This window comes from Diorhabda carinulata, chromosome 6, assembly GCF_026250575.1.
Source record: "Diorhabda carinulata isolate Delta chromosome 6, icDioCari1.1, whole genome shotgun sequence".
Taxonomy (NCBI): Eukaryota; Metazoa; Arthropoda; class Insecta; order Coleoptera; family Chrysomelidae; genus Diorhabda; species Diorhabda carinulata.
The window spans coordinates 9,896,596-9,920,113 of NC_079465.1; the positions used below are offsets into that span (position 1 = coordinate 9,896,596).

General features: G+C 30.8%; 1 protein-coding gene and 1 long non-coding RNA gene across 2 annotated transcripts; one reads left to right on the plus strand and one right to left on the minus strand.

Moving 5' to 3' along the window:
• Positions 1-243: 243 nt before the first annotated feature.
• Positions 244-10,592, minus strand: LOC130895319 (putative ankyrin repeat protein RF_0381). Its single transcript, XM_057802546.1, has 2 exons — positions 10,462-10,592; positions 244-9,990 (listed from the first exon to the last, which is right to left on the minus strand). The coding sequence occupies exons 1-2, from the start codon at positions 10,518-10,520 to the stop codon at positions 8,268-8,270; spliced, it is 1,782 nt and encodes a 593-aa protein (XP_057658529.1). The 5' UTR covers positions 10,521-10,592; the 3' UTR covers positions 244-8,267.
• A 170-nt stretch (positions 10,593-10,762) lies between these two features.
• On the plus strand, positions 10,763-14,332 carry LOC130895320 (uncharacterized). The gene is made up of 2 exons (XR_009059455.1): positions 10,763-11,157; positions 12,505-14,332. It is a non-coding gene; the product is annotated as an uncharacterized LOC130895320 (long non-coding RNA).
• Positions 14,333-23,518: the final 9,186 nt, after the last annotated feature.

Here is a 23,518-nt window from a genome sequence, read left to right on the forward strand (position 1 = left end):
TATATATATATATATATATATATATATTCTACACTCAAAGACCTAAAATGACCAGTGGCTGGCCAGGACGCGTTGTGGCTGTTCTGATATAGCCAGAACCCGATTTAAATTATTTTAGATTTAGAAGACGTCAGCTAACGTAATATAATGCTGCTTATTAATAATCATTTGGTAACAAAATAGTACAACACTCATTATTTAAATAAATGTTTAATGACAACGTTTTTACGTTTTACATCCACATAGTCAATAGTTAATATAAATTATTAGCTTACGTTAGTTATATAACTAACCTAACCTAATAATAATATATAACTAACCTAACCTAACAATAATAATTTATGCGTCAAACATAAAGTTCAATGCAACTGAAAATGCCACAACAATTCCTCATGTAAAAATAAATAGGCTGATATGCAGCGAAGATTGATTTTAGTAATATACTTTTTTACAATAAAACGACTGTTAATAATTTTTGTGACTGTTTTAAACGGCCACTGGCCGTTTTCGGTCTTCCAGTGTAACATATATACACATATAACCTAGTAACATTTTTCCAATGTACTTGAATGTAATAAACTAAATTTAAAAAACCTAAGACATGCTAAAGATGTGATACCTTGTTTCAAGAAAAATATTGTAGCAGCGAAGAGCTTAGAGTATATTTAAAAAAAAAATTAGATGAGCACCTCACTTTAGCAGATTTGGCATATGAAGCAAATGCAGTTGATAAGAAAAAGTTTTTTAAACAATCCTTCCCTTTAACATGTGTATTTGACTTACAGCAGGTTTTACAAACTTCTTATTTATCAACAAATAAGACACGTTCTATTTGTGTCAGCTTGCGACATATAATTTAACAGTAGATAAATGATCTTCAGGAGAGTCCACATACTTTATGTGGCCAAAATGAACTGCGGGAAGAGGTGCCAAAGCGTTTGGCATTATTGCGTTCCAGCAGAAGTCAAGCAAATTGTGCTTTATTCGGACACAAGTGAGGTCCAGAACAAAAATTCCTTTATTTGAGGAATATTTTATTATGTTATTAATCTACACCAAACATTAGATATCATGGACAATAAATTTTTAGTACCTGGACACACTCATCCTGAGTGTGAAATGGTCCATGCTCTGATAGAAAGAACAAAAAAACGTCCATTGATATTCATCTGCCCAGAGACTGGTATCAACTACTTAGATCAACGAGCGAAAAAGGAAGAACCGGACGCTTACATGTTAAAAACAAAGACTTTGAACTCAGAAGCGTTTCTTGGCTAAGGAACACGAAATATTCAATGGTTAGATTCAAAAATATTTAAGTGATGAATAGGAATTTAAAGAAGTAATGTTTTATATGAAGTTCAGAGACCTATAAGCATAAAAACAAAGAAAATTTAGTAGGAATCGTAGATTTACTTGACAGAGAGGTCCAGGATTATTACCGAAATCTACCAACAGAAAAAAGTATTCGGAAGGACAGATCTGGATGTCGACAGATATCTTGCCCCAGAAGGTTTTTTTTGTTAAAATTTGTTTTTTCGAAGTAAGTACATAATAGTTTTAACATGTATTTTTTAAAAATAACTACCAAATAAAATAATAGAAAAAATATCATATGTAGACTTGTCAATTTTTAAGCACATTTACATGATAGTTAAAAGTCATATTAAAACACTTACACCCTTTCTACCACTTCTCTCTTAAATACATTGTTGGATATAAGGGAAATAAGTCATGAAAATTATGGTAAATACTAATTATTTTTTTAAAAGTTTAATAGGGTACTTGCATGATTTGAGATATACATATACAACTTTTATTATATATTTTTATAATTTTTCTATCAATATTTATAAAGAAAAAAATAATTGCAAATTCAAAGATTTTGTAGGTAGTTTAAACATTTTAGTAAGATCACCATATTGTGTGACGTCATAAATACTGAACATATAATACAATGTAAATACGACAGTTATTCTCTCGGTTATTCTAAAATAAGCGTTATTATTAAACTTTGATTAATCTGAAAAATTATATATAAATTGTGTTTTGTGCCAGGATGTGAAAATACCACACTGAAACTCCTGATAAAGTGTTTTCATGATGCCAAGAAATTCGAATATACTACAACAAAAATGGATTGAAAGTATTTGTCGTTTCGACGATCCTACAAGAGGTTACTAATTTTGTTGCCAGGATTATTTTAATATAATTAAGATTCAAATTTAATTTATTCTAATATTTTATAGTAATGAAGTTTATTAAGCTTTTAATTTTCAACGTGATCATGTAATAATGTAAGAACTTAACCTATAAAAGGTTTATTCACTTTATTCATATATGTTGAAAAATGTTTTATTTATACGTAACTAATAAATAAAAACTGTATTATAATAAACCTCGTGATCATCAAGTAGACATTGCTCAATGTTTTTATTAATCTGGGAGAATTCGCCAGGTGAGATTTTGTCTCATCTGCAGACTTTTTTTGGTGCCAAATGACTGCTTAGCAAGGGGGGAATATGATCGTTTTTCATTAATTCCTCCAGTTTTTTCAAAAATAAACGTTGTAGATACGTATTTTCTGTATTACTGCTTTTATTTTTACTAGAGATGTGTTCCTGCTTATGGAAAGTCCTGCTTGAACATACATTGGATATTCCTGACGAGAAATGTCTTCCTACTACGAAAAGTCCTAACGCGAGGTTCTCACGAGGCGATTTCAATTGAACGATTTTTGTTGGCCGACAAAAATAGCAAGCGATTTGCGTTCACACGGTTGAAATATCGATCGGACCGAATTGGTAGTTTTTTCAAAATGACTCCAAATAAAGTAGTGCAAAGGTGTGTACCGGAAATTAAAAATAATATTGAGAAAAGAGATATTTGGAAAAAAAGAAAATGTTGGGTGAGGAGTTGGATATCTAGGAGGGACCGACTAGGAGCATCACAGATGCTATTAAAAGAGCTAGTGATTGAAGATAAAGCTTTAAAACTTTAAAACCAAGTTGAGATCCTTTTTGTACATAGTTCGTACAGTTTTTATTTTGTTTTTTACATCGTCAATACTTAACCCTTCGCACTTCATACCGACAATTATTGCTTGAATCACAGTATCTCTGGCATCTTTGTTCTTGTAAATAACAAGGGTTTGATTTCAAAGGCATTCGTGCTGCTGATAAAGATTTAGAAACTTAGAGGTTAAAATATCACTCCATTTAAACCCCTCTTTAGACGAAGCCATTTTGCTCATGCACTAGGTACCTATCACACACAAAAAAATATAAATAAAGATTAATCACTTTCGAGTCGGTCTGGCTCGTTCTCACGTTCAACAAGATTCAACTCGCTCAAAAATTAAGCCGACTTGAAAGCAAAACTTTTTATCGGTCAACAAAAGTTGATCAACTTTTATTGATCAGTGTTCTCATAAAGCGAATATTGTTCTATTCGGAAGCGATTTTTAGTTGACCGATAAAAATCGCCTCGTGAGAATCGCGCTTAACGTTCCATATTTTTTGTTGGTGATGAATCGTTCGGCCTACACGAACACCTTCTCCGACCGTTCGGTGGACATCAATTGACAATTCCAAAAAGAATGTTTAACTAACGCCTCTTAAAAGCTTGAAGGTATATAGAATGTTCATTCGGAATTCTGACAAATAAATGGAGTATTTCCCATAGAACTACAAATTATAAAGTTAGAGTTTACCAACTATATCTTTAAGGATTGTGTTGTTTTGCACAATTTAGTTGTCGAAAGAGATGGCTATAACGCAGAAGATACTTTGTTTATGACAGGACTTGAAAATATGCCTACAATTGATTGCGTACGTGGGGGACTTTCAGCAATTAATGTCCGAAAAATGATGATGGATTATTGTATTACAGCTACCGGCTCAAGAAATAACAAAAAGTGTTTTAAATATATTTGAATATTTAAACAATTTATATATTTCGATTAAAAATTTAGTTAATTATCACATTCTTTTTATAGATAAACATCACAAAATGGAATAAAATGTTCGAATACATTAATTTACGGTAAAATTATTTAAATAAGGCACCGGGAGAAAAATTCTCACTAGTGAATTCGTGTGACGGAAATTCTAACGAGTTCTCCCGGGTTAAATCTATGACGTTACAACTAAAAATTAATGAGAATCGTTTTCTTATGTAGTTAAAAATTTGAAATTTTTGCGATTTTCAAATTATTTCATATCAAGAACTTATAGAATAAATACAAAAATAAATACTTTTTAAAAAATGCAAGTACCCTATTTTGCTTTCAAAGGAATATGGTTATTCATACTTATATAAAATCAACTTTGATGAAGGTAAATTTGGATTGTAAACATCCTTATGTGTTCCAAAATTTTCTAGCGCCATTCTTTAAAAATGTGTAATATCGACTTATTACAGATTGGTCATATTTTCCACAAAGACGTAGCTAATGCAAATGAATTATTTCTCAATCACTCCTGAAGATATCCTGAAGGATTGTTCGTAAAAAAGTATACATATTATGACATTTTCATCATGATATTTATTATTTTTTTCACATATTAGTTGCAATTGCATCAATATCGAAGTTTGAGTTCTGCAGTAGTTGAAGCAGTGTCATGATAAAAACCCACAAGAAAAAGCTACCCAATTTGCTCAACAACTTGGTAAAAGTGAAAGTGACTTTTGTGCTAGTAAAGGCCGGCGCTTTAAAATTAAAATTGTTTTCAAAACGATAACTGATGAAAGTGTAATGAGTGCACACAATGGAGTGAAAATCTACCTGAACTAACCAAGGGGTATTAAGCAGAAGATATATTCAATGCTGACGAGACTGGTCTTTATTACCAGTGCTTACACCTGACAAAACCTTAACCTTTCAAGGGGATTCTTGCCATGGTGAGGAAGACAGTAAGCTTGGAGTTACTGTGCTGCTAGAAGCAAATCAAACTGCAAGTGTGAAATTTAAGCCCTTAATGATTGACAAAGCAAAAAATCCAAGATGGGGTTCGAAGTTTTCCTATGGACTATACTGTAAACAAAAAATCTCGGATGAAATCTGAAACTTTTGGTCAATGGTTAGCTGATCTGGGACAAAGAAATGAGAAAAAAGAAAAGTCTAATGTAATCGACAATTGCACACACAGCACATGAAGATATCCCAAGCCTCGATAACATAAAAATTGCAATTTCTATCTCCAAATACCACATCGAAGAAACAACCGTTGGATAAATAATGAAAAACTTTAAAGCTCTTTACAGAAAGGGTGTTGGGCACCGGTTCCTTGGTGCTATTGAAGACAATAACCCAACAAAAATCAATGTCCTTCACATCATGTGAATGGCTTCAAAGGCTTGGAACAATGTGGCTGAAAAGATAATTGAGAACTGTTTAAAAAAAGCGGGTTTAAACAGCATTAATCAATAACATTATTGAAACACCAGATGCAATTGAAACTCCTGATGGATGGAACGAAGTTACAAAGACACTGAACGTTGATGGACTTTCATTTGATGAAGAACTGGCTGTATGCGGTTTTCTCAGCGATGTAGACATTGTCACATCCGTTTCGCAAGGGGCAGAAGAGGATGATGACGAGGAAGAAGATAGCAATGTAGAGGATGTACCAGAGCAAAATCCCACCCTCCGTAATACCCGATGTGCCATAACCATATTGAAGAAATTTCTACAAAAAAAAACAGTAATGAGTGATCATGTAATCCAATGAATAAATGTCCTGGATAATGCATTCGACAAAGCGGCATTTACTGGCAGTAAGCAGACAACAATTTTGGATTTTTTTAGTTGTTTGCATTTACGCCGTATTTTGTTCCATAATTCGCATTGAAATAAAATCATGAAGATTGTTGTGAACTTCAATATATCGAAGTCGGTCGAAAAACACCTCAAAATTTTTAAATTCCCCGTAAACTTCAATATATCGAGGTTGAACTGTATTATGATATTTTCCTCATCATATTCTATTTTTTTACATCTTAGTTGCAGTTGCATCTCATATGTTCACAACCATATTAATAAATATGACACCCCATTCTCTTATCTATCTCGTTTTCCTTCTGGTTCAACAGCCTTCTTATTTCTTTGTGTGTAATAGTCTCCAGTGGGATTGTATTCTTAATGTTTTTTAAGTCTAGTCCGGTTAATATCTCTTCAATCTTTAAAGTTGATATACTGCGTTTTAATTCCTCAAACTTAGAAGCTTCTCATATTATATTCAACTTATAAAGTGAGGTTGACATGACACACTATTAATTATTATGTTTTTTACTACAAATGGTGCATTTTCCTTAGTGTTCACAACATCTAAAATACTCCTTTGAGCGTTCTCAAGGCAACTACGATCGTTATGGTTCCGTTTGAGAGAATTAACGAAATTTACAAAACTCTAAGTAACAAAAATTGCAATTATGAGAATCGATATCATTATTTGATGTAACATAACCTCATAAATCCTAAAGCCTTTGATTCACTTTTCTGTTTTACCATTTGTTATTATTTAGTCCGATGCTCGAAACGCTTCCTAATCCCTTCCACTTAGGTTTACGATTATAACGATCTGGACTGGAAATACCATGTTTGTGAACGTGATTATCATGAGTGTTTAGTGGAAAACACCAAAAGTGAGGTAATATTGTGTAATTTGTGACGCAAGAAGTCTGATAGATATGGTTAGGAAGACCGTTCTAGTCTTTGGATCTAACACCCATATTATTCAATATTTCTATGGATTAAATCATAAGAAAAATAACAATTAATCCTCGAAACATCCTTAGTTATAGACCACCACAAATAGCAGCAAACGCAGATAACCATATACAATATAATACTTTCTATAATCTAAAATACCTAATATTTTTCCCTATAAACTGAAGCAGATAGTTGTGCATTTCAAACTAATGTTCCTCATTGAACCTGTCATTAGGTAATAACATGAACTTTCATTGCACTAAATTCACAACTTTCTGCACTCATTAATTAATTCATTAGGTGTAACATTAAGTATTCCATCAGAAAAAATTAAAATATAATTTATTACAATTTTAGAATCAAGATTTGGTAAAATACCATTTTTTATAATATATAAATTATTTAACATTTGAACGTTATTATTGAGCAATATATTCAACTATCTATGCCAAGGACATCCAAAATAATTATTTTCCAAAATTATTATTAAATATTTGTTGGAAAAATTTTGTTGTTAGATTAATTACTAACTCTAATTTCAACATTTCTAGAATTTTGTTGCACTAAATTCACAACTTTATGCACTAATTAATTAGTTCATTAGGTGTTACATCAAGTATTTCATAGAAAATTAAAATCTAATCTAATAATTTTAGAATCAAGAATTGGTAAAATACCATTTTTTTTATAAAATACACATTTTTTAACAATTGAACGTTATTATTGAGCAATATATTAAACTATCTATGCCAAGGACATTCAATATATTTTTTTTCAAAATCATTGTCAAATAATTGTAAAATTTTTTTTCTTAGATTAATTACTAACTATAATTTCAACATTTCTATAATGTTGTTGCACTAAATTCACTTCATGCACTTATTAATTAGTTCATTTAACGTAATATTAAATATGTAATATGTAAAAATTGAAATCAAATTAGTTACAATTTCAGAAGCAAGATTTGGTAAAATAACATTTTTTTAAATTATTTAACATTTAAACATAATCAACTATCTAGTATTACCAACGTTCAAAATAATTTTTTTTCAAATCATTATCAGATATTTGTTTAAATTTTTTTCTTAAATCAATTACTTTATGCACTAATCAATTAGTTCATTAAGTGCAACATTAAGTATTTCATCAGAAAAAATTGAAATCTAATTTATTACAATTTTAGAATCAAGATATGGTAAAATACAATTTTTGATATTATACAAAGTACTTAACGTTACTACTGAGCAATATATTCAACTATCTATGTTACGGATATTCAGTTTAAACTTTTTTAAATCATTATGATAAATGTTGCAAAATCTTTGTTCCTAGATCAATAGGTAACTTTAGTTTCAACATTTGTAGAATTTATTACATTAAATCCACAACTTGATGCACTAATTAATTAGTTCATTAGGTGTAATATCAAGTATTTCATACAAAAAATGAAAATCTAATTTATTAAAATTTAGAATCAAGATTTGGTAAAATACCACTTTTTTAAATTATATAAATTATTTAACATTTAATCATTGTAATGGAGCAATTATTTATCTTATGGATGTTCTGTATAAAATTTTTTTAAATCATTATCAGATAAATGTTCCAAAATTTTTGTTCTAAGAACAATTGGTAGCTTTGGTTTCAACTGTTGTAGAATTTCATCAGCTTTCATTAACATCCGCTTCCTGTAATTCCCCTGTAACATTTTTGTAGATATAATAATTCCGTAAATTGGATATTTATTTTTGTATTGTAATTCTTCTAATTCCAAAACGATATTTTCATTGCAAAAATAAGCAGCTAATTTATTTTTTTCCGATTCTTTTAAGAATTTGTAATATGAAACAGTGCTATCAGCAATCATATGATATTTCATCTCTTCCAATTCAGATTTACAACTATCCCAAAACTTGGAATTTTCCAAGCTACCAAGTGAATTAGGTTTTATTTTATTAATATCTTTGTATAAACTGTACTTTATCAAATTCTTTATGAATGTTTTATCCCTTAATTTAAGAGCCAAGTCTATAACATTAGAACCGTCTTCATTTCGTGTTTCCAAGTCTGCTCCGACATCAATTAACAACTTCATTATAGGTATATTAGCAAGTGCAGTGGCAACATGTAGAGGGCTATTCTTAAACTTGTCTGTTATCTGAAAATCGGCTCCACTATCCAACAGAAGTTTTACTATCTTTTGGTGGCAATAGTAACTAGCATAAAATAATGGAGTCCAACTGTTAATATTAACTGCATTTACATCTGCTCCTTTACTCAAGAGAATTTCTGCCACATCTTCATTACCACTTTCAGCAGCTATGTGCAAGGAAGTGTTAATATTATCATCAACATCATTTACATTTGCTCCTACTTCTAGTAATAATTCAACAATGGATACATATCCACACTGTGCTGCAATTAAAAGAGGTGACCAATTATCTTCATTTTTCGGTTGTATAGCTGCACCTTTTTTTATTAACAATCTTGCGATATCTTCATTATTGTTTCTAGCAGCTAAGTGCAAAGGTGTATCTTTGAAACCATTTGCTATTGAACAATCTGCTCCTTGATCTAATAAGAATTTAACAATTCTTCTTTGTGAATTGTTAACTGCAACACACAACGGGGTATATTTTGAAGCATTTAACATGTTGATATCAGCTCCATTTTCCAACAAGATTTTTATAACATTTATGTGTCCATATTCGGCAGCTAAATGCATAGGACTGTTGAAACTAGATTTCAATTCAAAATCTGCTCCATATTTCATGAGTAATTTTACTATGTCACTATGACCATTTTCAGAAGCAAAATGCATAGGGGTTTTGCCTTTTTTAGTTTTGGCCTCAATAATAGCCCCTCTTCTCAAAAATACATGAACAATGGAGCTGTTACCATATTGAGCTGCATAATGTAGAGGAGTGTATTCTTCTGAAGTTCTAGTTTGAATATCAGCTCCTTTTGATAACAAAAACATAACTGCAGAGTGGTGACCATGTTTAGTAGCATAGTGTAAAGGAGTTTTTCTTTCTAACGATTTGGCTTCAATATCTGCTCCTTCTTCCAACAGTAACATTAAAATAGACATTTGACCATATTTGGCTGCTGCATGTAGAAGTGTCCATTTCTTCTCTAAATATTTCTTATTAACATAAATTCCTCTTTTCAATGCTAATTCCACTTCCGTTATATTTCCATCTTCCACAGCAGTCATCAGTTCATGACTTCTAGTCATGACACTTTTTCGAAACATTGATTTAAGATATTTGTCACACCTAAAAGTAAATAAACAATATTACTAGATAATTACCTATAAATTGGATATTCTATAATTCTAAATTGCAAATATATAACATTCTTCAATTCCTTATATCTTTTGATATATTAATGCATCTATGTGTTCTTGATTTTAGGTCTCTTCTTTCAAAAAAAAAAAATTGAAACAGAAGAGACCTCAAATCAAGAACATTTAGATGCATTAATATATAAATATCTATAAATCTATAAAAAGTTAATAAATCAAAAATAATATTTATTCTCAATAGAACAGTAATGTCTTTTAGTAAGAAAGAAATGAAGTGTTGTATTTGTTAAGCGAAAGAAATATAAGAATTAGATTCGTATTCAGTTATTTTAGGGGAATGTAAATTAACACAAAATAATAGAATTTGAAATATTTGAATATGGGAGAAAAGTAAATAAATATCAGTTTAATGAGGCGATTGCTAACTTAAAAGAAAACTTACTCAGTTAAAAAAGATACACGCCATTTATTTCTAATTGTTGATATTTTATATATTGCCATTCCTATTAAACATAGTTATTATTTATTCACTTCTCCTTTTTCGTTTTATGGCCTCTTGCTCACAATGCTTTCATCTCTCTAATGGTCAATAATGTTGCGATAAATTTAGATTTAAAAATAAGAAAATGAAATAATATGTATGCACAAGTTGAAAGTAATATTTATCTAAATTGTTTAATTTGACAATATTCATATTATGGGAACTGATTATGAGGCATTTTGATAACATAACTGATAAACTCAGTTCAAAAGATAGAAGAAGAAGCACAAGGAAAATCAACAAAATTAAGAAGCGAAATGATATTGTTAAGTAAATAGAACAATTGGAATACCGAACGACTTTTCGAAAACTATGATGATTGGGTTAAACCGATCATAATTTGAATGTTTGGAAACTAAGTTATGGTTATTCGGAAACTGATGGACTTGATCGGGTCGAAGACATATGATAGGATCATTTCTACCTTGGTAGACTACTGGGTAAATGCGATCAACTGATGGGTTATTGTTTTTGTCTATGAGTTTTTGAACTTTAAAAATTATCCTATTTCCTTGTAATGGATGCCTACTATTCTCACGAGCAGCGTATTTGATAGGTTCCTGAGGTTTAATTGAAAATTGAACGTGCAATCAGCTGGTAGGTGATCTACTTGAACCCGGGTTATAGTTAGTTTCCGAAAAGTACTCGTGTCTAATTTCATTTTGTCTCCGAGCTTTACATAAAATTAAGTAAGACTCCCTTTTAATTAATCGCTTTAACCAAATATATATTATACTTACATATTGATAATTAAGTATTAAACATTTAAACTTATTTAGTTAACTAGGTACAAAAATTATTCTTAAAAAGCTCTTTACAAATGGCATTTACCTTAAAAAAAATAGAAAATATCATTATTTTCTTTGATGTTAAATAGTGTCCAACGGCCCGCGTCTTTCTAAGTTTTTCATTTTATTTAATATATATTTATGAAACCTTTGCGGCCTAGTGCCGCATAGTTAGTTTTGCTGCTGCATTTTTTTTGGATCACAGGACATAAAATATTAGATCATTTGCTTTATTAGAACCGTTGTGATATGACGCTTTGGCACTTTTGGCAGTATACATCATAAAAGAGTCCGATCCCGGTCTCTTTTAGTTTAGCTAGTTTAAAGTTTATTCTTGCAGTCGGTAATAAAAATAATGCGAATGAGGTGCAGATGCAGCATTTTTTGTCTGAATTATGTTTTTTACTTTACTTACTTTGGCATTACTTCAATAAATCTGGTGGAGACACCTCAGTTTGTAGAAAATGTAAAAAAAACATTAAGTCATGTGGTAAAACTACCAATTTAAGGAATCACTTGAAGGCAAAGCATCCACTTCTTTACGCTGAGATGCAAAATATTCATCGAACAGATAAATCTGCGAGTACTGAAATAAGCGATGATGAATCAAGGTAAATATTATTTCATAATACAAACTACTCATCTTATTATTGTATTAATGAATGGTACAAGGATATAGTGCGTTTTTTGGAACGAAGTTCCTCATCGATCGTTACGCTCTAGGCATTTACCGAATGCGAGCTGGGCCAAAAAAGTGTCGGCCGACACCCGAAACCGACACTTTTGCAGTTAGTTGAACAATCCATTGGAAATTTTGCACAAATGGTCAGTTCTGTTTGATTTTGAGCAAAATCCCTCAGGAGAAGGAAAACAAAAATAAGAGATAATTTTGATTTTTTCGGCCAATAAATTATTTCTAACTGAGGTAAAATTAAAAAATAATTGTTGAGCATAAAGACAAAGAATACTTACGTTAAAAAGGAGATGTTTGAACCATCTATATAAGGAGAAGGCAAAACTGGGGCCAACAAATAATTTGCGTATAAACGAAATAGCTATATTATTTGATATACGAGCTACTCTAACTAATTATGGATAATAAATCAGGTATGAACCGGTATAAAATAAAATCACTAATAAATGCTTTTGTTTTTAGAATGTCGAGTAATAAAGAGGAAATGGAAGATCTTTTGTCGCCAAGCAATATCGTGATCCAAACTGATGATGTAGACGAAATCTCAGTAGTATCGACAGAATCGACTTCTTCTTCATCATCTGTGATGAAGAAGGTGTCTGTACCTCCATTAATACAAGTCCCTTCAACTTCCAAACAAGCGTCCATAAAAAGCTTTACAAATGAAAATATAATATAGTAGAAAAACGGTTTCAAAAAATGTGTACAAGTTTTAAATGGAAGCTATACATTACCCAGCAGAAACACATTTTCACAAAAGTTAATTCCTAATTTGTACAATGAAACGCGCCGAGTTATTGAAGCCATTTTAAAACAAGCCAAATTTATACCTTGTACCACCGATTGCTGGACTTCCATTGCAAACAGGTCCTATATCTCCCTTACATGCCATTTTGTAGACGAAAATATCAGTTAGTAAGCGTTTGTTTGGGCTGTTATGAAATGGATGAAGATCATACTGCTGAAAACTTATGTAATCATATAAATCTTATTTTAAACGAGTGGAGTATTTAAGAAAAAGCAAATACATCGTTTACCACAGATTACGGAAGTAATGTATCAAAAGCTATTAAGGATATGGGAATAGCCCATTTATGTTGTTTGGACATGCAATTAATATTGCAGTAAATAAATGTTTTGAAAATGCAAAAGTAAGCGAAACTATAAGTAAAATTAAAAAAATTCAGAATATTTTTGCACATAGTTGGAAAGCTGTTAGAGATTTAAAAATAATTTAGATAAAATACAACACCAAGGAAACAAAAATTCCTTCCTTTTCTGAAACGCGATGGTGGTCTCTTTTAAATTTAATCAAGATAATTGTTCAACAAGAAGTAAATCTCTTATATTTTCTTACATACCTATAATAATGGACGTTACAAAAAGCTGATACTAAACGCTGACGATTTGAAACTCCTGAATGTTATCCCGGAATTACTAACTCCAATTCAAAACATTTCAGAAACTCTGTCTGGAGAAACACACTTAAAATCAGATATGAAAGCAACGAGAAAACTCATAAACTATTGCAGACTGCCACCTTCATGGACCCACGTTTTAAAGGATCCTTTTTTATTTCTGCAGAAAACCAGATAATTGGAGATATAATATTACAACTTAGTAGCGAATTAGAAATAATTCCAGTTTCTGAGAATAGAGCTGCGACATCAGGAAAAAAGAAAAGCGGACTTTCATGAATTTTTAAATCTATGAAAACTGTTGAAGGTAGTAATGCTGTGGGTTTAAATATAAAAATTAAAAATGAAATTGAACAATATATGAATATACTAGTCATTGATGTTAAAGAAGATCCACTGATATGGTGGAAATATAACGCACATGTATTTCCTTTTCTTCCCAATGTACAAAAAGTTTCTCTGTATTCAAGATTCCAGTGTTCCATCTACGCGAGTATTTAGCAAAGGAAGCCAACTAGTAACTGAGCTAACGTCAGTGTCTTCCTAACGACCCTATTGTTATGGGTATCCCATGAGTTATCATCCCCCTAACGCTGGGGATGATATCAATGTTTTAAAACGGCATGGTGGATGGAAGAGTTCATCAGTGGCTGAAAAATATTTGGAAAAATTCTTCAAGAGTAAGAAGAAAATAGCAAGAATGATACAAGGGGGTGAAATTTTTTTTAAGCCAAAACCTCACATCTTCCAGCATTATTGAAAATAAAGAAGTACATCCAGTAATTCCTACAATAAATGTTTCTGGTAACAGTAGCTGCAACATTACTGTCAACATTCAAAAATTGAAATAAAAGTTTAGTTATTGATGTCAATTGATTTTTTATTTCTAATTATTTCAAACAGGATTGGGAGAATTTAAGAGTACTGTAAAGTACTAGGATATACATATATACCTGTACTCTAAATTTGCAGATAAAAATAAACATGAATAGTTCAAATTGAAATGTCGTCAAAGTATATTGCAAAATATTTTGGTCTCATTAATAATAAAAGGCGACAAATAAGTTTAACCATTTGAATTTTCAAGACAAATTACTCAACTTTAAAATTTCATTATTAAATAGTTTTTAAGATTTTTATTTTATCTGTATGATATTCTTCTAACTATTTCTACAAAATAAAATTTTTTTTCACACTTTTACAAGCTTGAGACAGATAACAATAAAGTGATGGCGAAGGGTTTATCCAATTTATATACATTTTATTCTGTTTTAGCGGTTAAAGAACGTTCTAGAATTTTACTACTTTTAAATCGCTCATATCACTTGGAAAACATCTTTTGTAGTTCTTATCACCATGTTTTGAAATTTCGTGAGATTCATTGGCACATTTGTCCAACTTGAAACAAAACTGTTGCGGCTTTGATCAACTTATAAGTTCCACAAACCGAAATAGATTCCAACTTAAGACTATTTTTCTCAATACATGAGGGTATGAGACATAATAGTTTAAATAATAAGATTCAATATTAGTAATTTTTGTTATAAATAATCATCCACCGTATTTTTGGGTCGCACCTGGTATCTATAATAGCTTAGAATGCCCAAATATCAAAATATTTCATACTCAGTACAAATTATAACTGTTAAAATATATATTACGTATAGAGAGTATAAATGCTCCCGTTGTTGTATGAAAAGATCGAAATCGTTTGTCCCAGATATAATATATAGTGGATAAGAAAACATATGGTTGTACTAAAATAAAAACTGTAGCAATGGAGGTGATGATGCCTGACTAATATTTCACAAGAACGCTTCCTTCCACTTCGAATTTGTCTTTCAATAACTTTTACGAGGTCTACAATGTTTTCACCACTCAACAAGGTATTTTCTAAAATATTGAATTTAGAATTTCACTAGATAGACGGTGTAGTATTTACTTTTTTGCTGATATCAGAATAAATATTGTGTCGCAATTTATAGAATATGTAGAAATGTAGGGGATTGCAGAACCTGTGACAAGATACGATTAAAAACTCGGGAATAAATTTAAACGAACCAATAGTCATAATAACTCGATTGACTTGCAAAATCTGTAGTGTACAAATTACGAGATATATTCACAAAGTAGATTCTGTTAGGTTATATAAAGAAAAAGTGCATAGATGTAGAAAAAATTTTTGTTGTACCAAAATCTGCATCTGTTGAACTAAATATCTATATAGCTTCCGAAATTTTGCAAGCATTTGTCTTAGCGTGGCACAAGTATTTGGATTTCTTCTTCATAGAAAATGTTTTCAATCAGGTGAACTCGTTACCATCAACATTTTTGATAGTAGTCCTCGGCGTTTGTTCTGTATAGCGCAGTTTCTTAATAGTCTCATTGTAAACAGGTGCACTGATTGTTTGGCATCATGGTGATAAATCAATTAGTAAAATGCCTTTTCTCGCCCAAAAAACGGAGCATATGAGTTTTGGAGATGTCAAGATTTGCTTAGACTTTACTTTCGTTGGGGATGAAGTGAGCCTCCGTTCCATTGATTGCTGTTAAGTTTCTGGGGTGTTGTAAGATACTCAAGTTTCAATCCCCCGTGACTATTTGAGAAAGAAAATCATCACCATCTGTATTTAGCGTGTCAAAAACTGAAATTAACTGCCCAGTTGTGATTTTTGAGTTGTTCAGTGAGAATTTTGGGTACTCAACATGAGCATAGTTTTCGAAATTTCAGTTTCTTAGTAACAATTTCACGAATTAGATCTGATTTCACAGATTTTAATTAAGGCTGATGTCATAAAGAAGCGCTACATAGAATACGTCGGCAGCAGCGCTCTGAAAATGGCGTATATTTCTTTCGCTTGATTCAGAGTAATTGCCGCGCATGCTCGGAATCACGATCGCAGCGCTGTCGCTGATAGAAATAGAAATGGAACGTACATTGTGCATAAACCTGGTAGAACGTAAGGTTAAACGTTGTGTTTTGGTGGAGTACAGTTCAATATTAATTGTTTACCCCATGTCAGCTATACAGGGTGTACCTCAATCTTACAGAAAAGTTCAATATATTGGTTATTTTAAGAGATAACTTCTTCTTCTTTTCCCCGTCTACCTTTTCGATTGTCGGAGGAAGATTCGGGTTCCTCTTGTAATAAATAACTCTTTTCTTTCTATTGTTAATCTTTTTATTTCGATTACGGAGTTTTCTTTCCTACCTTCTATCTTCCTTGTTCATCTTATTCATTTTCTTCGCGGTCTACTTCTTTTCTTACTGGTTTTATTACAAATCTTTAAGTCTATTTGATTCAATTCTGTGGATGTGTCCGTACCAATTTCTTTTTATTTTTCTTATTATTGGCTCTCGATTTGTTATTTATTTCTACATTTATTTTATTTCTTATTTACGATTTATTCATAAACACATCAACGGTTAACCGGACAATTTAGTTTGAAGTATATCTATACTTACTTCGCTGAAAACGGTTGTTATATTGTAAGTCGTCAAGTTGAAATTTGTGGAACTGTTTGTTATATTCATATCGAACATATTGTTTATGCTACCAATACATCAACACTAACAATCACACTGTCTGACGCGCATTTCGATTACCAAGTTATCATCTCCAGAGATTAACATTAACATTAACTCTAAAGACGATTACTTGGTTTTCGAAACGCGTGTCGCAGTGTAATTATGAGCGTTGATGTCGTGGTAGTGTAAACAGGGTGTTCAATATATTGAGTCAAATAACGTTGGAGATGAAAATACTGGTAGGAACCTTACTTTGAAGTCACTACAGTTTACAAAAATAATTCAGAAAACTGTCCCAGTGATTATATATAAAATATTTTGATGGTCATAGTAAGCTTTCTTGTGGTAATGAATATCTATCTTAACTGGAATATTGAGTACCCGAAACAGGGCGAAAAAACGGAAACGAATGCCGTCTAGAGCAGGGATAGCCAAACTTTTGGGATCCGTGGTCTACTCCACATTTAAAAAATCTAAGACAGAGCTAAATTAACGTAATGTACATGCTTATATATTTATTTTCGGTAACAAGAAATAATACTTAATTATCTAATTTTTCTAATAAAACTTAATATCAATATTTACAAATAAAAATTTACTGACGAAAATATTCATTTATCGAAAATTGACTTTCCTATTCTCCGCGGTCGACGTCTTGGCCACCCTTGGTCTAGAGATATTGAAAAGTCTACTTTCCCTAAATTTGGATATATTCATGATAAGTGTGAATTGCATTTGTATGGTAATAATACTTTAATTTTTATTAAACTGGATCACAATAATCAAATACGTGGTTAAAGTTGATATCATAACAGGTACAATCCGTTTGTTGATTCGAAAGTATCCGGATACTTGCATTTTAGGCCTCAAATCTCTCATAAAATCAGTGAGTATCAGTAGTTGTTTCATCAGTAATGGATCAGTGATATCAGGTTGGAGGAGGTAACATTGTTTCACCAAGTCCTTGCTGCGGGTTTCTACTTTGTCACAATACAGTATAATTGCTAGCGATAAAACCTAAAATAAATCATAAGTTATGATGAGTTTCGAAATTGAACTAAAATTGATAAATAACAGGAACTAACTTATTTTACTAAAAAATGGCACTGATCTTTTTATTTCTTAAGCCCTGTTCACATTATTCCAGTCTAGCATTCCAGTCCGGAATGCTACTAGAATAATGTGAACTTGAGCTGGAATGTTCCATCCCAGTGATCAATCTGGTCCAGTTGACTGGAATCACGGTCTATTTTTCATTTCAGCTCGCCCATTCGACTGCTAAGGGAATGGTGTGAACGGCAAATTATTGTTGGCATGACGCCTTTAATTTACATTGTTAATTTTGAATAATTTCTAGGAAGGTCTATTTATTTGTTTTGTTTCTTTATGTTCTAGAAATTTGGAGACTTCTATTTGTGGTATATAAATAAATTCTTTTAGCACAGTTTAGTTCAGTTTAAAATAAATAGTATAGTCGTAAACAGAACAAATTAGCAAAATAATCGAAGAGCTTAAATAAATTATTTAAGTTAGTGATAGTGATAAGTGAACTATTATGAGTTATTTAAGTGTAGTGTATAGTATTTAAATAAATTGAGAACGTACGAGACTATGTTTATTAATTAACCTCACGAATAGGAATCGTATTAATAAATAAGAAAAACATTACATCATTTTTGTGTTGCATCTCTTGATAGCATTCTTATAGCCAATCTGTATTCAAAATATCTTCTGATTTAAGCATTGTTGGGTTGTTAAGTATTATTGGCTTTTTCGTTTCTTTTTCTACTAAATGAGTTACTTCGATTAACACTGGTAATTGTACAGTTTTAAAACAATTCATAAACTTCTTTCTTGAAAGCGTTGTCACTTTATCTTTTGAATGACTGAAATAATGTGGACGATATGATACAGCCCAATATTGGGATGGATTAACTCGCTGGATTACTGAATTGTCTCATAATTAATGTCAGTTTACAATGTTCACTTTGTTTATACAATAATCATTCAAAAAGTCTTTACTCATATGTTAGTATAGCCTATCGTATTCTACGGTGTTCACTCAACGTTCAGCTAGCTCTTTGAAAGCTAGGAATAACCATTTTTTAGGCTTAGTGACAAAAAATTTCCGTAGTATGTGGCTTAGCGATGTCTTGTTATAAGAGAATCCGCTTTCGGTTAACTAAACCTGGATATTTGATATGTCCACTAGATATCTCGGAATATTTTGGAATCATTTCGAAGTACACTAACCTTTCATAATTACATCCGACAACAATAAGACTTTCCGCTTGAAACGACCCCTCTTTGTGATCGATTCTGTTAATTGTCCTTTGTCTAGCTCAGAGGTGTCAAACTCAATTTTGCAGAGGGCCATATCTTAAATTTTTAATTCGTAGGTGGGCCAGATTGAAAATAAAAAAAATTAACTGAATTATTATAACATATATAAACATCCGTAGACTTGAGAGTACGAGTATTTAAAACATCCGTAGAGGAATCGAATGAAGTCTAAAAGATCTAAAAAGCATGATTCTTCTTTCTGTGACACATTGCGATCGCGGGCCTAATTGATACCGAGCGAGCGAGCGAGCCGTATCTTTGACATGACTGGTCTAACTACTGCTTTTCCATGTTCGGGTTATTTAAAGACATCCATTTTTTAACAAAAGATTTAACAAATAACAATATGTTGAATAAAATGATCATCTCTCGGCAGATGGACGACCTGAGCGCAAACGATTCCAAATTCCAGATCTCTATCATTAAAACGCTGTGCTTGTTAACTGTGTCTTCTACTTCACTTTCATATAATTGTCTTGCTGCCACGTCTGCTTTAAACTTTCATTTTTATTAATGTCTTAAGAATATAATCCGGTCAATTTAGAAATTCGAAGTTACATAAATTCCCATCAAGCTGAAAATCAGTAAAATTGTTTAAAATAAAATTGAACATAGAATTCGAATATTTCCATCATTTCCGTGTATGGAAAAATTTTTATTCAAGGTCAAATGTTAAAGAAATGGGTTTTTCGCAATTTTCAGCAAAACGGTAAGATTTATCATAAAAATACTTCTAACAAAAATTGTAGATCATAAAATTATCTACAAAAAACGTATGTATACTTTTTCCTTACAAGCCACTGTTTCTCAAATATAATGATTCAAAAAGTTGTAAAAGTTGTCGTATTTAATGGTTGTAGCAATATATTTTCAGAAGTAAACTGTTCTTACAACATTGAAATGAACCGAGACTTGTGAGTATTTGTAACAAATTTCTGTTGACTGGTGGGAACTGACATAAGTTCATCAAATAAATTATTAATTGACGTAGATGTTGCTGAAGTTCGAAGAGGTTGTTCTGCAGCTTTGGTATTTCTCGTGTAATCATTATAGCCATTAGATACGTCAGTAAATCTGAAACATTATGACTTTTACAAAAATTTTAGGATATACAATTTTGTCTAAGGTATTTTCATTATAAAACCGTTTTGCTGATAATCGCCAAAAACTAATTTTTTTGACCATTGACATTGAATAAAATTTTTTCATACACGGAAATGATGAGAAACATTCAAATTTTATTTTCAATTGTATTTTAAACAATTTTGCCGATTTTCAGCTTGATGGGAATTTATGTAGCTTCACTCTTGGTTTTTGGTCTAATTTTATCGCACAAAATATACGAGTTTCATATTCATCGTTCATTCTATTTATTATAAATAGTATGAACCTTTTAGCCAAAACAAAATATATCATCTACTACATTGGAACTTGAAAGAGAACGAAGTAATAATTATTTCTGTATTATTTGTTCATCACAAACGAAAAGAGTAGGATGTAATAGACAAACTTTATCAATAAGTACGACCAAGAAGTTATTAAATATCAACTTTATGTAAATTAGTTGGATGACTTTAAATTATAGGAGACACTTAAGAATCGATCAGTATCAATCTTCTATGCATTTTGTAAATTACGATACCAAAAACAATATTAAAAAACGTTAGGTAAAGAAACTAAAATTATATAGGAGCCAATAGTAAAAACATGCCCGACAAACCATACATTAATTATTATTTCAACATGAATCAATAAACAAATAAATGATGTTTCGTTCTTTGTACTATTGTACGACAATTGATTTCTATTATGTTATATAAGATATTGTAAACGTTTTTCGTAGTTATTTACACTCTTTCTATTCGTGGGGTGAAAACACTGTCTTTCACGTTCTTAATTTATTTATACACTATACAATACACTTAACTTATAATAATTTACTTATAAATGTCACTTAAATAATTTCTGCGATTACTTTCACTACGACTATTTATATGGAGCGCAACTTACTGAAAAGAAAAAAGAAATAAATACATAAATTTTCCTAGAAATTAATTAAAAGAAATACTTTGAATAAACCGCCCGCTATAATAAAAAATTCTAAAAGGAAACATCAAAGGCGCTTCCGCCATTTATAAAAATTGTCAAAGACTGCGCCCGAAAAGTGCCACGCGAATTCACTGAATTTTAAAAATTTTATAGTAGCTGGACAGGGCCGGCCTAGGAAACCATTTTGCAAACTTGTTTGTAACAATATGCTAGCTTAGAATATAAAAACTGCAGTAATTTACATTTACAAAATAATTTTTTAGAATGTTAGGAAGAACTGTGCGTTTTCGTTATTAGTATAGTGATAAAATATATTTTTTGTACAAATCCAGTATCAAGTATGCTTCAAAAATCGCGAAGAAGTAAATAAACTATTGAAGAATATAGTATAAATATCGCGCACTTAACTAGTAGCATAGAAGAACTTAATCTAGGTCTTTCAAAATTTTGGTCAAGTATAAACGTACCAATTCTATTTGAAAGAGGAGTGAAAAAATTAAAATTTTCAAATTCAATTTTGTTTATTGTATTGTATGATTATTGGAGGCGATCTCACATAAAGTTGCGTCAAGAATAATAGCGCCAGACTTAAAATTCTGTATTTATGTATTCAAAATGCCATCGTAAATTTAAAAATTATGCTTAAGTTATGTAGATCGATTTTACTTGGAGGACATGTCAAAAACTATCAGACCAATAGTTTATTATTTATCTAGTATCACATTTTTCAATAGCATATATTTCTACTTGAAAAATTCTTGGAGTGTTGCTCAGTTTTTCAGACTGTTTGGTTCTAGGCCTGTACATTCCTATTCCAGCTCTGACTGCTATTTTGGAGCTATCTGTATTCCATTTGATGATATACCTGTTCATTCCTCGCATGATGTTTTGATTGCAATTCTATAGCTTAGTATTGAGGTAAATTTTTTTCTCTGTTTGCCAAAGTTGAATATTAACAAGCCATTCAGCTTTCGCATATTCATTTATTCACGTATTGTGGCTCAGGAGTCACTTCTGATTTATTGATTCTAACATGCGAGTTTCTGAACAAATTAATTTGTTATCGATCTTCTGCTCCATTCCAAACATTGAATAAAACTTTTGTATGTGTTCTAAATCGTCCTCTGACATTCTACTACAAATATAAGAAAATTTAGTAAAAATTCTGGTGATATTATTCTTTATATAAAAAGGTTATATTTTTAATTTTTTATTATCTTAAGCAGATAGATAGACAGATAAATAGATATATAGATAGATAGAACTGATTACTGTTTAGTTATATTTCAAAAACTAAATAATTTCAGTTTTTTTATATGTTAGAGCGTAAGCTCCTTTTTATTCAAATTTGTTCCATCTACTCGTTTCTTCTTCAGTAATATATTTTAAATATAACTACTTAGAAATCTGTTCTATTCTATTTGTTCTGTTCCCCCAAAAAACAGAAAATATAAATTTACACGGGTATTATTATACAAAATTTCCTTAAAACAAAATTTTTAAATTTTTATAGATAACTTTTGTGAGCACTAAATAATATAATATAAAAAGTAAAGCTAAAAAGTTATTTTAAAAAACTTTTTTATAGAAGTTTCCTGAGATATATCTTATAACATTCTCGGAGGCGTCTGCGAAGACTCTTTTGATTACTTTATTTGATCGGAGACATATGCTAACCTTATACTTTGATCTTCTGGTATTTACTACTATAGAAGTTTTTAATTTTATCCAAACTTATACTTATACTATGAATTTTACGATAATTGACTTTTGCCATTTCTAAATTATTTAATATTTAAGCTGAAGGTTCAATTTGTTTTGACTTAAAGTGCCTAGCTGGTTTTCTTTCTTTTTAACAGATTGCAAACTTCCTTGTTTCGAATGCTTTGTGGGAATTTTAAACCTTTTTTGTGTTTTCAGCAACCTTCTTTTTCGCTGAAGGAGATCTTGAATTGAATACAGCCTTTTCATCAACTGTTCATTGACGCATAGAGTTTTTTCAGTGGGCGTTTAACATAGAGAAAGCTAATTTCAAATTTATGCAAACCATAAAACAATGAACTTACTGAAGTTCCGTAAAATACATGTAAAATACGCGATTGTCTTTCCATTTATCTAAAATCACTTTTCATCAAGC

Bases quoted from the DNA above. Each gene is read 5' to 3' on its own strand.
- LOC130895319 (XM_057802546.1), bottom strand. From the start codon at position 10,520: ATGGCAATATATAAAATATCAACAATTAGAAATAAATGGCGTGTATCT. The intron at 9,991-10,461 runs GTAAGTTTTCTT...ATTTACTTTTAG, and splicing joins CGTGTATCTTTTTTAACTGA to GTGTGACAAATATCTTAAAT.